At 40.2% G+C, this 17121-nt stretch overlaps 1 protein-coding gene across 1 annotated transcript; it reads right to left on the reverse strand.

Annotated features, from left to right (window-relative positions):
* Positions 1 to 5480: 5480 nt before the first annotated feature.
* Positions 5481 to 14592, reverse strand: HYAL4 (hyaluronidase 4). The gene is made up of 3 exons (XM_045846885.1): positions 13642 to 14592; positions 7383 to 7472; positions 5481 to 5882 (listed from the first exon to the last, which is right to left on the reverse strand). The coding sequence occupies exons 1-3, from the start codon at positions 14590 to 14592 to the stop codon at positions 5481 to 5483; spliced, it is 1443 nt and encodes a 480-aa protein (XP_045702841.1).
* Between the last annotated feature and the right edge of the window lie 2529 nt (positions 14593 to 17121).

Here is a 17121-nt window from a genome sequence, read left to right on the forward strand (position 1 = left end):
CTGCTCCTAGGATTATCTCCTTCATTTTTACCTTGGCTAATGTAATTACGATGTGCCTTGATGTGTTCCTCCTTGGGTCCAACTTCTTTGGGACTCTCTGAGCTTCCTGAACTTCCCGGAAGTCTATTTCCTTTGCCAGATTGGGGAAGCTCTCCTTTGTTATTTGTTCAAATAACTTTTTCACTGTTGCTCTTCTTCTTCCCCTTCTGGTACCACTACAATTTGGATATTGGAATGTTTAAAGATGTCCTGGAGGTTCCTAAGCCTCTCCTCATTTTTTTTTGAATTCTTATTTCTCCATTCTTTTCTGTTTAGTTGTTTCCTTCTTCCTTCTGATCCACTCTATTGATTTGAGTCCCAGTTTCCTTTCCATCACTATTGGTTCCCTGTGCATTTTCTATCATTTCACTTAGCATAGGCCTCATTTTGTCATCTAATTTGCAAACAAATTCAACCAATTCTTTGAGCATCCTGATCACCAATGCTTTGAACTATGCATCTGATAGGTTGACTTATCAACCTAGGTTGCTTAAAAGTATTGGCTCTGCAGCTTTGATTTGTACTTCCGTTTGAGCCATTTTTTTTTTTAATTTGGTTGCTCCTTTTACATAGTGAGGGGCGGAGCCTTAGGTGTTCTCCAGGACGAAGCAACCCAGTTGCTGGGTTGTGACGCTGTATGTGGAGGGGGCGTCTGAGAGGAAACAATGGCACTTACTCCTCTCTCTCAGATTTCAGTCCCTTCCGCCACTTCTCCCAAGCTAACTGGGCCCTTCCTGTGCTAATTCCCGTGTGGGTGGGCTTGTGTACATTCTAGAACCCCGTGGGTCTCTCTAACACTCTCTCCTATGAGACTGGAAGTCTCTCCCTGAGCCTCAACCCCCACAGGTATTTTCAATCAGTGTCCTGGGGTTCAATTTCCCCGGCGTTGGGACCCTGGGTTGCTCGGTCTGTCTCACTTCCCAATTTCGCCTGGTTTATCTGCATGCAGATGTGGCCCAGATAGCCAGGCACCTTGCACGCAGTGCCCCGCTTCACAGTCGCCACCTCACTGGGTCTGCCAGCCACCTGTGAGCCCAGGGTCTGCCTGCTGAGGTCTTGGGCTCGGGATGCCTTATGCACCCGGGGTGCCTTACACACCCAGAATGCGTTATGTGTCCAGTGCCACTGATTTTCATGCCCAGACCTCTCTCCACCTGGCTACCCAACTCTGCCCCTCCTACTGGTCTGGATGAATGTGTATATTTTAAATCCTTAGTGGTCCGACTTCCATACAGTTCAATTTTCTGTCAGATCTGGTTGTTATCTTATTTCTAAATTGTTGCTGACCTTATTTTGGTTTTGTGAGGAGGCACAGTGTGTCTACCTATGCCTCCATCTTGGCCAGAAGTCCTGGTTTTATCTTTTTGTGTAATGTTAGTAGACTTACAAATCAGTGCCTAGATCCATTAATTAATTATAAATTGCAAAATGATTATATTCTGTCATACCTTCTTCATTCATTGATTCCAATAAGAGGAAACTTCTTCCTCTTTACTATTTGCTTACCCTGAAGTGTAGTTCATATAGATAATGTATAAAAATGATTGATTCTTTCCCTTTATTTACCTGTTTTCAGAGTGATGTGTTGGTTCCTTAACGTTCTTCAAAAGTGGTCAATAAAAGTTTTTCTCTTGTATCATTTTGACCTCATAGATTTCACTATAATTGATACATTTCAATCCACTGCAGTTACTCCTTTAGTGATTTTCGAATTTTTTCCTCTTTGTCAGTAGGAGTCTGATGCTGAGTGGGCTAGTGAGTGTTTGTGTACAATCCTAGTGATCTCTGATATAGTTCTTGCTTTATGGTGTAATGAGATGTTCCAGACTCACCTTGTACATTTCCCTCTCTTAGGGCTGGGATCACACATTTTCCTAAGAGGTTCTGGCATTTTTCAAGGGTAAATGATACCCTTATCATGTATGTAAATGTATTATGTAAATTAAATTTACATATTTAGATTATGAGGGATAAGTGTATATTGTTAGTAGATTAGTTAAGTAATTTAACAGTTTTTCTTCCATGGGGTCACAAAAAAACACTGACTGCCTGATACCAGAATCACTGTACTTGTGGGTTATGCCTCTCTGTAAAAAAAACTTTGGTACAAGTAATTCTTCTGTAGTTTCTATTGAGATCTAATGAAAGTATTAACTAGTTTATGGTCAAAAGATCAGGGTCCAAGTTTGGGTACTTATGTGCAATATTAAGCCATTTTACTACTCTGAAACAGGCAATTTCTTCTACCTATCACCACTTTTATAGGGCCAATAATGAAAGTACTTGATAATAATCATTGATATTTACAACAGGTTTTTTTATGTGACAGCTTTTATGTGAAGTATGTTACCTACTTGATATTAAGTCAATATAAAAGGACAAAAGATATCATTATTACCTTCCTTTTATAAACGAAAACATGGAAGATTAGAAAGTCTGAGTATCTTACTATTCCCATGAAGGGAAGTTGGAAAGGCCATTAAGCAGCCTAGGAGGTGGATTTCCTATGCATGAGAATTGAGCCAAAATAATTCCACAGAGAATCTACAGCTGGAAAAGGTGGAGCTTGATTAAATGTAATTGGTAGTAGTAGCCCCAATTAATAAAAAATGCATTAAATTCATGGCCTAATGCTAAACAAATGTATTTGGATTCCTTTACAACCAGGTTTATGGTGGAAAAAAATTTTGGCAACCTGGATTTTGCATAGGGCTCTTCCACAAACTGGCTCTTCTTTGTCTTCTAAGTGCCTTACTCTCTTCAGGCCTCAGCTTCTCACAGAGGAGTTAAACTATGTGATTTCTGAGGCAAATGTGCTAGGATAAGCATAGAATAGGAATGCTAGAGAATAGCTTTGCAATAACTCACTATTAATACATAGAGTTTAAAAAAACCCTTCTTACATATTTATAGATTCCACTTTGATTCAGGTTTCTGAGTCACTCATTGATTCATTCAAAATACTCATTGAGAACCTACCATGTGCCAGGTACTGTAGCAAGTAGTGTTTTAGCAGTGAACAAAGTGAAGTCCTCATAGTCCCAATTTATACTGGTATTTTAGTGAGGGAAGACAGAAAATAAACACATACATAATACATACTATTTCAGACAAATGCTACAGATCAAAGAATAAACAAGGGAAACCGATGGTTAAGGGAAGTATCCAGGTCCAGTGCCCTCTTCACTCTTCCCTGAATACACCAGACCCACTACCTCACATGTACCAGCTGACTCACTCACTTACCTGGCATACTCTTGCCCCTACTATCTTCATGGCTAACGCTCCCTGTTTCAAACAGCATCTGCTCAATGAAGCCCAACACATGGAAACTCCTACTCTCTCCCACTCTGCTCCCTATTTTCTTTCCCATATAGATCTACCATCTGATATAAATTGCTTATTTGTGTGATGAATGTCTGTCTTCCTCAGCTAAACTATAAATTTCAAGAAGACAGGGATGTATTTCAAAGTCTTGAATAGTACTTCATAAGAAGCAATGCTTAATAAATCAACTACTGTACAAATTAATGACTGAATGAATGAATTAGGAAAATAACCTGGAAAGTCTTCTCTGATCTAAATAGTAAAAGCTTGACATTTAAAAATTGAAATTTAATGAAATTGTTAATTAAATCATGCTACATCCAGTTGACAAACATAATGTGGCCTTAAAAATTATATTTAAATTATATTTATGAAGATTATGAAATAGCATGAAAACTACTTACAACATATGGTTAAGTGAAAAATGCAGGAGGAAAATATGAATATGCTATTTTACAACCATGTTTTAAAAACAAGTCTTTAGAAGGAATGTTAGGGCGAAATGCACCAAATTTACCAGTGTATGTTTTAATGTTTATTGGCAATTTTCTTTATTTTTTCTATTTTAAAAATGTTCTATAATGTGATTTTATCATATTTAATATGAAAATAAACCTACATTTTAAAAAGTTAATCTGTGTAATGCTACCTTTTATGGTATTATAACCATTTTTTCAGTTGTTTTATTTATATTTTACATTAGAAATTGACCTTGACCACATCTGTAACCTCTGATAAGCAGGGACCCAGAGTTGAAAAAAAACATGGTTAAATTGCAAATGCTTCATAGAAAGACAAAAGAAGTGAAGGAGATTGAATCAATTCTCATGCCTTCTATAATTAGCATCATACCTCTCTTGAGTTTACCTTCTAAGTAGATTGTCTCCAGGGGAAGGAAATCTTATCTGCTGAGCATGCCCCTCAAGAGAACACAATGCATAAGAGATTATAAATAATATCAGAAAGAGCAAACTGCCCATACTCTGTTTTATCCTAAGTGTTTTCATGATTTTGATGACCAAGGGAATATAGTTGAAGATAGAAACATATACTAAGAGACAAAGTATACATGGGATGTATCATTCCATTTACACCTCAGAATAATTCACTGAGATAGAAATTATATTACCAAATTTTACATGAGAAACGTGGGGATGTAAAGAACTTGTCTAAGGTCACATCACCAGATGGGTAGTTAATCTGTGATGCAAATTAGATTCAAAATGACCATAAACCACACTCAAAGTTCATAGACGTAGGCCAAAAATATGGACTATGGCTTGGTAGACCTCTTTCCCAATAGCCCTTCTAGGTCGCTTAAATGCGCTTGTACTTATTAAGTATTTCTTAAACAATGATTTTGCTTGCAAAAGACACCAACTGCACTTTTATTATCATGGCTCCAGCTTCTGCATCTAGAGTAATGTCTGCGTTGGCAAGCATGAATATTATCCTGAAGCCTTTAACAGTATTTAAACTGCCTCGGTCTGTGATAGAAGGACCCGGTGGCTGAGAGGGGCTCCACACTGGAGGAGATGCCTTTGCAATGAATTGGGAACAGCTCCTCTTGCCTCAGTCCCTGCACCCTTGTGAGAAGCCACATCAGGAAATGTTCTTCACTCAATGAGCCCAGGCAGGCAGCAGAAGCTCAGTTGGAATCTAATTTAGGGTGGAAACAGGAACTCTGATTTGATGCTCTTCTGTGGGCCTGATGGCCGGTCACATCCTGAGATGACCCTGATTACTTAGTAATCAGGCCTTAACTAAATGGCTACTGGAAAACTAGTGCTTGAAATCAACAGTTTGATATTTATATGGATACTTTTATGTATATACTATATTTATATAAAGACTGAAATATATTAGTTCTAGTTTTAAAACAACTTAGAAATTCCAGTAAGGGAAAAGAGTGCATTGATTTTATTTGTGGACCTGGGATCTTAGCTAAATTCAAGCTAAAGAAACTGGTATGTTTCTATTTATGTTGAGTGACATACATAATGTCTACTTATAATACCTCTCAGTGGATTCCACAAGAGAAAAAAATGTCATGTTTTTCTCTTGTCTAATTGACTGCTCTAGAGACCACACAAGTCCCTTTGAACTCAGTTACCTCACAACCGAATGCCCTGATAACCTGCTGAAACCAGCAGACACAGTGTTGTGAGACAGCCAGAGAAAGAGGAAACCCCAGGGCAGCCATCAGCCGTCCTCATTTCTCTGCAGTCAGCCCCTTCATATCCCTGATAACAATGACAGGAAAATTTCTCTGCCATCACTGCCAGGTCTGTATCAGACATTTGTCCTTTCACATTAAATTCTCCGTCCCCCAAGACCTCTATGTGGTAACTTGCAGGGTTCAAGTGAAGGTAATCCGGAGCGTTCCACATCTTCCTCGTGCATCTCCCATTGTTCCTGCAGAGGTGAAGGCTGCACATCTCAGCGGCTCTGGTCACGTTGATTATGTAGCTCCCTAAGTCGGAACTCACAAACTGCTTCACCTTTGTGCAGTTGCCCTAGACATGTAGAAATAAAGGGCTTTTAGCATGTTTTTCTGGTACTGATAGGGTTAGAGCATTCTAGGCCCACAGTGCAGCAACTCTTTGGACTTGACTGAGACCTGACTGCATGGTTCCAGTTGGTGAACTCGGGCTCAGGGATTATAGCACAGTGGGCCTAAATCAGAAAGGATGAGAGGTCTAAGAGATGGGAGATGGAGAACATGCTATGGTAGAGCCAAGCAACTGAAATTGTAAATGGGTCCCAGAATCAACCTTATGTGACCTTGACTTCTCTCAAATTACATCCTTTTTCCTCCTCCTAGTTCCCAAGTTAACGCGTGTAAAAGAAAGAGGAACAGATCTAGATTAGAAACCATGCCAGACTGCTTGTTCCTTTGCCCGCTTTCAGGCCTGTGGTAGCTTTTGTGGTTGTGTTCGAACCTTAATCATCACATTCTACCAATTCATTGTTGACTGTCAATATGTAGCCTTCTGGATTTTCCTATCAATTATGCTCAAACATCAGTTGCCCTGGGTTCTAGTTGTCTGTACACAGTTTAAACAGAGAAATGCCTGGAAGGCTGACTAGGTGTTTTGTGTGTGTGTGTTTCCAATCATGCGTTCTCAGTAGAGCCACCTGGTTCTGCACTCAGCTTCCTGATCAAGGTCTTCTCGTGAGCCACGTGGGCCTGAGGGAAAATGTCACACCTGGAAAGACAGGAATTAATTCTCTCAGTTTCTACCTAATTCTCATTTGTGGACAGAGGAGAATTTTAACCTTATATTCTCACAAATAGTTTCACAAATGACATCTTGGTAGCAACAAATTGAGACCGTGAAATTCTAAGAATATCAGATCATCATGAGCTTGCCAAAAGAAATTCAATTTAACAAAAGGTGTTGAAGATACAAGTCAAGGCAAAATATATCACACTATAGTGATATAAGCAAACAGCATGGGAAACACAAAGAAGATTGTGATTAATGTGCCTTAGTAAAAACTAGGAAGACTTACTTCTTGGAGTAATAGTATCTGAGCTGGGAGAAATTTGAAGAGACATATAAATCTTTTTCAAATGCTACTAATTTTCAGCTAATTTCTTCATAGAGGAAAAATAAATTCAATGTGAAGATGCAAGTTACCATCTGTTTCTACTTCTCAAAATAGGATATAACACATTTTATGTAGTGGTTGTTAGATTTCTCCTCTTCTTTCCTCAGCTGTGAATAAGGATGGCGCTCCCTACAGGTGGTTATGACAAGGAAGTGACCAAATCCAAAACAAAACAGCACTTAGCACAATCCTAGCACATAATCAAAATTCCACAAATGTCAGTGTTTTTATCACTCTCTTAATATAAGACTATATTTGTTGAGTTCCTTCTATGTATCAGGCACTTTTTCCTAAAGCTAGTTTACTGTGGAAGCCATGAGACGTCTGATTAGTGAGCTCTACAGGGAAGCAGAGCAAGTTCTTTGAACAATATTAACTAAAGCTTCAAGGTGCTGTCTTACCAGAGATGAAGTTAAATTCATGTCTCCCCAAATAACAATGCCTGCAGCTCCCAAGGCAGCACTTTCTCCAATGGTGCTGATTAGATCTTGCTACATAGAAGAGAGTAGAGATTATTATTCATTTGAATATAAAACAACATGCCAGGAATTAAAATTAGAGGCTGAGTTCAATCAATTAGAATAAAATTATTTTCTACTTTCTTAGAATAAAGAAAATGTTGAATGACCCAAGACTCAGAAATTATACTCTATAATATTATGGGAAAACCTATTAAATACGTTCAAAGAAAAACTTAACATTTAACCAAATAAGAGATTATTTTGAGGGCAATTAGCCTGTAAATAGCCACCAAGAGTTGTTTATATGTACATGATCCAGAAACAGAAATCAAACGTTTTCCTCCTCCAAATGTGAGGAATAGCTCACGTCCTCTTTGCTCCCTTACTTTTTTGGTTTGCAACAATCCCCTGGGAACTGGGCTTCTGCAGCGACTCGGAGGGGTTTGTGTCATTTGGATTCCAAGTCCAGGCAAAGGAACACAGTGTTAAAGACCCGAAGGCTCTGATTTGGTCTAGCCCTTATATTTGGTCCCTGAAATTATTTGTGTTTGATTTCAAAGTTTCTGACTTAATGAACTTACTTTATGACTCATCAAGACATGGTAAGCCTGCCCAAGTTGTTGTCAGTACAGTTAACATAGGTGAAAATGGAATTTCAGCAGGGGGAATTTGGTTTTGTAATCCTAAAAGGTTATTGTTTTAGTGTTTCAAGATTAACATGGATTGAGGCCATTTCAGAGGATATTAAGAGTCGAATACATGCAGTTCATTTCCTAAATTAACTTCCTACACTAGGTTTCCTATATAAATTTGTTAAGTTATAATATATTCCCCCACTGTTTAGGATACTAAGCATTCACCTTTTACTCCAGGGATGAATTTCTATCAGTTGTATACTAGAAAACATAATTGGGTGATTTGATGGCAAATAAAAGCAAAATTTTAAACTGAGTCGTTGCCTGGGGCATTTTATATAAATATCAATACTTGAGAGATATTTCCTTATCTGACAATTTTATAGTCCACTCAGTTTAATGGTTTTTCAAACTCAGTTTTTAAGGTGTGCAGGCAATTTTCAAACAGGGAAGAGATTTGGGGTTAAACTAATTTCCTTTTCAGGCTCACATCCACTTCCATTTTCATTGACCAGAGCGTTTGCTGAACAGGCCAGAGCTAACATGACAGGAAGCAGAGATCTTGTGAGGCTAAAATGATAGAGTGTGAGTGCCCGGAATGAAGACCTGCGGGGTCCGTGTCCATGGCTGTTTCTGGCAAAGACATAGGGAGCCGAGCTCCCCCCTCCACTCACTTGGAAACTTCCCTGAATACAGTGATGCCACATTCACGTGCTCTCGTGGGGTTATCAGAGGGCCGAAATCCCCCAATGGCCTTCCATAAATTTGTATTCAGTGTATGTTACACCTTTTTCAGCTATCTCAGCTCTCTTGGATATTCTGTTCTGTTTATTTTTGTTATTGCTGTTTTGTTTTAGGTTTATTTTCTTTTTCCTTTTTAGTTTTGGTGGTTTCTATTGAGCTGTCCTGAAGTTCAAAAATTCTTTTCTGAATCATGCACAATCTAATAAGCTCACTAAAGACATTCTTTATTTCTGTCACAGTGTTTTTTGATCTCTAACATTTCTTTCTGTTTCTTTCTTACAATTTCCTTCTTTCTGCTTACCTTTTCCATCCGTTCTTGCACGTAGCCTATTTTATCTGATAGAATCCTTGCCATATTCATCAGAGTTGCTTTAAACTTGTGGTTCAATCATTGCAACATCCCTGCCATACCTGTCTGTTTCTGCCCTGTCTCTTCAGATTGTGCTTTTTGCCTTTAGCATATCTTATAATGTTTCTCTTGTTAGCTAGACAAGATTTAATTTTTCTTGATGGGCAGATAGCTCATACCAGGTAAAAGGAGCTCCTGTGAATAGGCCTTTACTAATGTGCTAGTAAGGCATGGGGAAAATGGAAAGGTTTTATAGTCCTCTGATTAGGTCTGTCTTTAGTGAGACTTTGTCTCTAGACTGTGAACATCATAAATGTTTCTCAGGAGTTTTTTACCCTCTCTTAGGTGGGACAGACTGGCTAGATGGGACTAGAGTTTTGTATTTCTCTTCTAAGTGGAATGCTAGAGCCAGCTGGAGTTGAGTATTTCCCTTCCCCCAGGTTACTTAGGCTCTGATAAGACCCGAGTAGGTTTGACTCTGGTTAGTTTTTCTTGAGAGTACAGTTGGTTAAGAACAGAAAGCACTAAACTCTTCAAAATGGATCCATTTCTCACCCTGGCTTGTGTGGCTCAGTGGATTCAATGTTGGCCTGTGAACTAAAAGGTCACTGGTTCAATTCCCAGTCAGGGCACACACCTGGGTTGAGGGCCAGGTCCCCAGTAGGGGGTGTGCTCAAGAGGTCACCACACATTGATGTTTTTCTCCCTCTAAAAATAAGTAAAATCTTTTTTAAAAAGTGGTTCCATTTCTCCTCTGCCTACCAGACCCTCACCCCCCTACCCATGACTGAATCCCTAGAGTTTTTAATCTCTCTGGCCTGTCCACACTGAGCATCTGGAAACTATCAAGTAGAGTTCAGGTCTCCCTACTCCATCCAGCAGTGGTGCCTCCAGAAGTTTCTGCTCTTGTCTGTCTCTCCAATTTGAGGGCAGCAATCTGCCCTGTGTCTTCACCTGTCTAGGACTCTAAGAAGAGTTGACTTCTCAGCTTGTTTAGCTTTTTGTTTTTTAAGATCAAGTGTCAACTTTCAAGCCTCCTACATGCTGGACTAGAAACCAGAAACCTCACGTGAATTCCTTTGGGTTATGGCATTGTCATTAGAGGGAGGAAGGGGACAGAGCACTTGCATTTTGTGTTTATAGGTTATTGATCAATATTCAGTAAGAAAGCTACAGATGTTTATCATGAAAGCCATGCCTTGTGATATCAGGGGAGCATGTTAGTTTTTTTTCAATGTGTCCGTTAGTGTCATTGTCAAAGAAGGTTTATTGGGGCTGGTTCAAAATGGCAAGTCTTCATGCACATGTTGCCTGGAGGTAAGGAGTAAGGAGCAGATGTTAATGCAAATTTCTGTACCAAATTAGCTCACAGTCACCCAGCAGAGAGCAGGGTGCTGAATGAATCACAGAGTAGCTATGTTTGGGGACCAAAAAAGTAAGGGCACTACTCAGGGAAGTCACAGGTAAGGTGCCTCTGAAAGTAGATTGGAACCACCTGAAAGCCACATGAGTGACATCACATGAAAGGAGAAATAAAGAAAAAGCAAAGCCCTGGTGGGAAGCTCACTTGGTTAGAGCATCATCCGAATACGCCAAGGATTGTGGGTTTGATCCCAGTTAGGGCACATGTAAGAAGTGACCAGTGAATGCATAAATAAGTGGGACAACAAATGAAACTTTCTTTGTCTCTTTCCCTCTCTCTCTCTCTCTCTCTCTCTCTTCCCCCCCTTCCTTGCTTTCTCTCCTTTCCTCTCTCTTCCCCTTCCTCTCTTTCTCTCCCATACCTCCTCCCTTCTTCTGTCTTTCCCAACCTCTGTCTCCCCCATCCCCTCTCTTTCTCTCTCTCGTATCAATAAATTTAAAAAAGAAAAAGCAAAGGATGTAATAGCAACAAATCTTCCAGTGGCTAGCATGGTATAGGGCTGCCTTGTCCTACCCATAATCCTGGCTCAAATCAAGGTCTCATTGTCCACACTTAGGTTTCACTCCGGTAAACCACAGCACATATAAGTAAGGTACCCACTGTGGGGAGCTACAGCATCACTAATAAGCTTCCTTTGTGTGTTACCAGAGGGAGTGTTGATTCATTGCACACAAAAACATCTTGAAGTCTACAGTCAAGAGAACTTCTTACATTATTTTTTTAAACCAGACATCAAGTTATATCTAGGTTGTATGTATGTGTACCTAGTGTGACATGACGTGTTATTGTCTCATATCATTCCCCCAAGCTATGCCTGCTGACAGAGATTCCACTTACATATTCCCATCCCAAATTTAAGGCTTTAATACCTGATAAAGAGCAATAGCTTTCCCACATGTATTTCTGTAGTGCTTCAAATTTTCATATATATTTTTTTCATTTGACTTCCGTAATACTTCTGCTGTGTAGGTAGGACAGGTAATACTGTCCCAATTTGTAGAATAAGAAAATGAGACACTGAGGTCTGGAGAATTTAAGAGATTTGCTACTTATTGGTAAATTCTTTTTCTAATCTTAACTGCATGTGTACACACACGCACACACATTGTATAAAATGCAGACATCTTTGGAAAGTTTAGATATGAAAGCCATTACTACTCATTGATGGGTTGATATAAATAAATATCAGGTTACTAAAAATTTGGGGACAGGTTTTCATGGAGGATAATTGTTAAACTGATGGCTTAAGACATTTGAAAATACATTGCCATCCAGAAGATTTTCAGAATGATACTTTGGGACTGCCAAAGAAAACTCTTTCTAGATAAGGCCTGTTGTTTCTTCTTTCCTTCAAGAGCACAGATGTGTCTTTGAGGCTGTAGCCACTCATGAAGTAGCTTACCCTAGGTTGGAAGAATGTGCAGAATGTACCAGTAGAGTAATCTTGTTGAAATGAACACTTTGTCCCTTAAAGTTTATCGTTTCTTTCAAAAGTAAATTTATTATCTCTAAAGAAAGAAACTTATTTAAGCCAAACATAGAAAAGGAAATCAAGTTTCATAAAAGAAGGTGGTATTTCAATCCCAAAGTTAACACCATTTTGTGAAGACTTAGATAACTTTTTAAAACCCTCCAGATAGTACTGATTTCTTATCATCCTCAATCATTTGTTGCTAATTTTTCTGTTCATTTTTCTGGCTGATACAAGTATCAGTTAACAATAGAGATTTTTTCTTCCTTGTCTCATTCAGAGTGACAAAGGCATAGAATTTGCTGAATCTTCATACATTCGTGGCACTTGTCCCTTTGAGGAGTAAGCTCTACTTCTCTGGGTTTGACAGATACTTACCAGTTATGGTAGAGCTCTCACGTGGGTGTTTCTTGAGCCCTCTGCCTTTGGATACCTAACATGCAGGACACCTTTATACATTTATACACTTAATACATGCTAGAGAATTGAAACTTGTAATGGGAGACAAAGGGAAAATGTGATAAACCCATAGGACCCAGTAATATCTTAAAACACCACTGTATCACAAATGGGAAGACATGAGCAAGTTTCAAGTCTTCTCATCATAGAAAGGTTACATATAATTATTCAAATCCAAAGGTTAGAGTATCAGTTGCTCTTAAATTTTCATCTCTATATTTTTTCCATTTAAGTGACTAGAATAGCAAAGGAAGAGAAAGGGAGGGAAAATTGAGCTGAAAGTTTATCTATTTTAAAAGTTAACCTCATGGTTTGTGTGAGGTTTTTGGCTACATGTATGACTTCAGTAAAATAAACTGAATAATACTTTTATTTGTAAGTTTGAACCTAAGGTTACAAAGCCATGTACTAGTGATGAATTTATTGAATTTAGAAACTCGTACCACTCTTACCAACTTTCCATCAGTTGTGGTCATAAAGTCAAGAATACACCAGATGGCTAAATCTATAAATTCACCTACTTTTAGCAGATTTGCATTTTCCTTATGCCTTCATATTTAAAAAATAATTGTGGTTAAAAAAACCACTTACATAAAATTTCTGTCTTAGCCATTTCCAGGTATATAGTTCAGTACTGATAAATATATTCACATTGTGCCTGCTTTGTACCTTTTATCAAAGCTGGTATTACACATTAAAAGGGAAAGATTGTTCTTTTGACATTTTAGATGGTAAGGTCAGAAGGGCAAATGCCTACCATTGCACTTCCACATGTATGTGCAAACTACTCCGTTTTCAAACATCCTCTGTGATCTTCCAACATGCTTACCACCAACTGCTTCGATAACCTTTGCAAAGGGCCACTTGTAGGGGAGCACAAAGTTGGCAAGCAGGAAGTAGTACTAAGTGGCTGATGTTGCACTTTAACCTCCTCCCTCCTTATTTCATTCCTTGAAAGAATAATAATAAATAAGACAATCAAAATTCATTTTGCTTAAATGAAAATTTAATCTAACAGACCATGGATTGGGAATTCTTCCAAGAACATAATTAACAAAGAAATACCTCTTTTAGCCATAGGCAGGAAATCTCCCTTTCTTTGGCAATGGGTGTCTTACCTTGGAAAGAAAAAGTAAAGGTTCACCTCTGTAGCCTAGCCTCGTGTAGACGAACACAGGCAGAGCGTGATCGTGGGATGTCATGGTGGAGATCCTCATGGACTCACGCACCTGAAATTGGGAGAAGCACAAAGTGTTTTCGCCATCTCCAAGAGATTTCCTGATGCCAATAGAAGGATATAAAGCAGTGCTGCTGTTCCAGAGCCAAAAGAGCTCATTGTTCCTCAAAACTTCCTTTTCTGGGCATGTCCCAGTGTAGTTGGGGGCATAAACATTGTAATTGTGGCAATCAGGATATAAGTAATATCCCCAAAGACCTTTGGGTCTGCTCTTAATTCCCAGTTCGATGGTTTCCTTCATGAAAGCTTTTGCACTTTTTTCGAAGGTTGCTTTGGCTAAACATTCAATGTCAGCATCTGATACATTCTTCAGCATATCAGAAATAAGCTTTCTTGACTTCTGTCTGTAGACATCTTTTTTGTTCCAGTTTCGGGCCCACTGAGGTCGCCAATGCTCCCAGTCTATAACAGCAAGTCCACTAAAATCTTTAGCGGGTATATAATAATTAATATCTTGGTCAGTTTTGTTTAGATGTTCTTGCAAACTTGTGTTCTGGGGGAGACCCCCATTAATGGGAAGCCCCTGTGATGTATACCATGGAAAGTAGCCCAATCTGTTGATATAAAATATAGTGACATTTTGCCCCCTGGCTCTGGCAAGTGGGCTTCCAATCAGCTGAAACATTTTTAAATTTAGTCTTATATTATACTTTATCAAACACTTATCGATTGGAGCATTCCAAGCAGCTATAAAAGGTTTCCTTTGATAAATTGGAAGTCGGGCAGGTTTCAGAGAAGAGATAGACTTCAGAAAGAAAAATATAAACAGCCATGATGTGAGCTGTATTGGTTGGACACAAAACTTCAGTTGTCCTTCAGATAATAGTTTCATGGTATGACAAAAATTTTATCTTCTGCTTTTATGCAATCTAGAAGACCTGTGGAGAGATTTAATATTCTGTTAGTAGTAATTTTGAAGAAAATACTCAAATATTGGATGGATATTTGTGTTACATGTTTATATTTTTAAAGCATATTTTATTTATACATAAAATGAGCTATAGAAGCAAGTGCAGTAACTTAGCTTTGATTCTTTGGGGGCAAACAACACAATTCAACAAACATTTATAAAGACCCTGTATACAGAATATAAAATGGATAAAATGTGGTCCTTGCCCTCAAAAAAACTCATGATTAAATGAAGATGTAAAATAATGGCAACTATCATTCTGGAAACCTCATCAAATCCTAGTCACTGTGGCTTAAGTACCTTGTAAATATTTATCTCATTTAATCTTGGAATAACTTTTTATTATTTCATTAAATAAGCCAAAAATCCAGCTGTTCTCCAGCCTTCCATGCAGCCAAGGTGCTTATGCAATTACATGCATCTTATACTGGACTTTGAATTGAAATCTTGGGAGTCAAAGCATCTGACAGGTGGCAGTGCCAGTGGTGAAGGGAAGTCCAGTGTTCCGGAGTGTCAGTGCCTGCCAGGGAACCCACAGCCTGATACCTGTGGTATTAATGTTGAATGGCAGCATTGTCCTCAAGGGACAGCAGTTTTCTGCTCAAGTCAGAGAAGTTTTATTTTGGTTGCATAAAGCCAGGAACTCTGATTCACAGATGTTTCCCTGGAATCTGTGGCTTTTGAGTATTTCCTTTAGCAACCCTCATCACCTGTTATACAGCACGTTATGTGTAATTACTATTTTATACCACCAGGTGTCACCATCCAAACCTCATAGCACTCTCAGGCCTAGGACACTGAGATAAACAAAAACTTGAAATAATTTATCAGGCTGAGCAGGTGGAGGCCTGGCGGCCTGGAGACGCATGCATTGGGCTGCAGCGATGCTGTCTGGTCACCGACCGTCGCCCCTGAAGTGCGTGGCGGGCTTGGGGAACTGCTGGCTCAGGAGGTGTCGAGATGGGGGCTATTGAGGTGGGTCTTGCATTCACCTCCTCCCGGAACCCAACTGGAAATTCAGCTAAGTTGGGGGGAAATCACCCTGAACAACCAACTCAAGACTGGCTGAGGAGGAGATTTACAACCAAGGAGCTGTAAAAGTAGCCATGTCGAGACTGGTAGGAAGGGCAGCGAAGCCAAAGGGGCTGGCTCTGCCCCCATGGCAATGGCTGAGGCCCCAGAGGAATATCTCAGCTCTGGGAGGTTCCCTCTGAGAGGTTCTTGGCCTAAACCCCAGCCCCGGCTCCCCAGCCAAGAGCAGTAGAGCTGAGAAGAGACACCCACGTAGCATCTGGGTGTGAAAAAATGAGGGGGGCGGTGTTTCTGTCTGCCAAGGAGAAACAGATCTGCGGGAGACACAGGCATTCTCTTAAAGGGCCAACTCATAAAACTGCGTTTGCTGCCATTTACCCTGGGCCCTGACGGAAGGCGGGCAGTAAGGACTGGAGTCGCCTGAGGAGAGACTGGGGCTTGTGGCTCTGGGGAGACAGGTGAGGGGGACAGCTGCCAGGATCCCAATGCTGAGTCAGTCTCCAATAATGGCTGCAGACATCTTTTCTATGCGGAGCAGTCCCCTCCCAGGAGGGTCAGCCTAGAGGAAGGCAATTAATTACCTTCCCCTTAGGAACTTCTCTTACCCCACACTTAGGAATTTCTCTTGCCCCATGGGAGGAGCCAGTGACATAGGCCTAGACAGGTGTAGCAGTCTAGGCAGAATCAGGGAGGGATTTGTGACTGGCTGTGAGGAGAGGCCATCCCCTTCCCCCACTTTCCATGAACCTGACTGGTTCCCTCTCATTGGAGATCCCATAGAAACACCCTCCTGGCTTCCAGCAAACCCAGCTTCTGGCCTCCAGAGGCCCCAAATGCCTGAATACTAGGAACTCTGCCCTGCGGAGGTCAGGACAGACTCAGTGGGTCCGGGGCAGGGACCACACCACCACCTTCACTGAAGCCTGAACATCACCCACCACCTACCCCCTCATCGGAGACCCATTAGCTCCATCCAATCCATTTTGCCAGAATCCCTTTCAGTGACTAAGTGTAGCAGACAACTGGTAGGCCCATGCAGGCAGACAGGAACAGATCCTGAGGTGTTTTGGGACACTTGCCAGCCCACCTTCTGGGTCCAGTACTGGTAAAAGCTAGCCTTGGAAAGCAGCTTGGTCCTTCCTAGGCATAGCCAGGTTCAGCAGAGGCAGCGACAAGCTGTGGAGCGCTTGTAGCTTCAAGCAGGTTGCAGAGGGCAAGGTACAGACAGTGAATCTGACATTTCCCTGAACCACAGTCCCTCCCTAGAGGCCCAGACCCATCATGTCAAGTGGCCAGTATCAGACATCAATGGAGCAAAATCCAACAAACTCCAGAAATAGGATATCCAAAGGGAGATTGAAGAAGGCACCAAACACTATAGAGAATCCCAATTTTTAAAAAAAATTTTTGTATTCTGCT

The sequence above is a fragment of the Phyllostomus hastatus genome, unplaced genomic scaffold (genome assembly GCF_019186645.2).
Source record: "Phyllostomus hastatus isolate PE091 unplaced genomic scaffold, TTU_PhHast_1.1 phas_contig_118, whole genome shotgun sequence".
Lineage (NCBI taxonomy): Eukaryota > Metazoa > Chordata > Mammalia > Chiroptera > Phyllostomidae > Phyllostomus > Phyllostomus hastatus.

What these genes read in the sequence shown, in the direction of transcription:
- HYAL4 (XM_045846885.1), bottom strand. Translation starts at nt 14,592, where the DNA reads ATGAAACTATTATCTGAAGGACAACTGAAGTTTTGTGTCCAACCAATA. An exon ending in CTTTACTTTTTCTTTCCAAG is followed by an intron (nt 7,473 to 13,641) that starts GTAAGACACCCA and finishes TCTTCTATGTAG; the next exon opens with CAAGATCTAATCAGCACCAT. An exon ending in TGAATTTAACTTCATCTCTG is followed by an intron (nt 5,883 to 7,382) that starts GTAAGACAGCAC and finishes CTACATGTCTAG; the next exon opens with GGCAACTGCACAAAGGTGAA.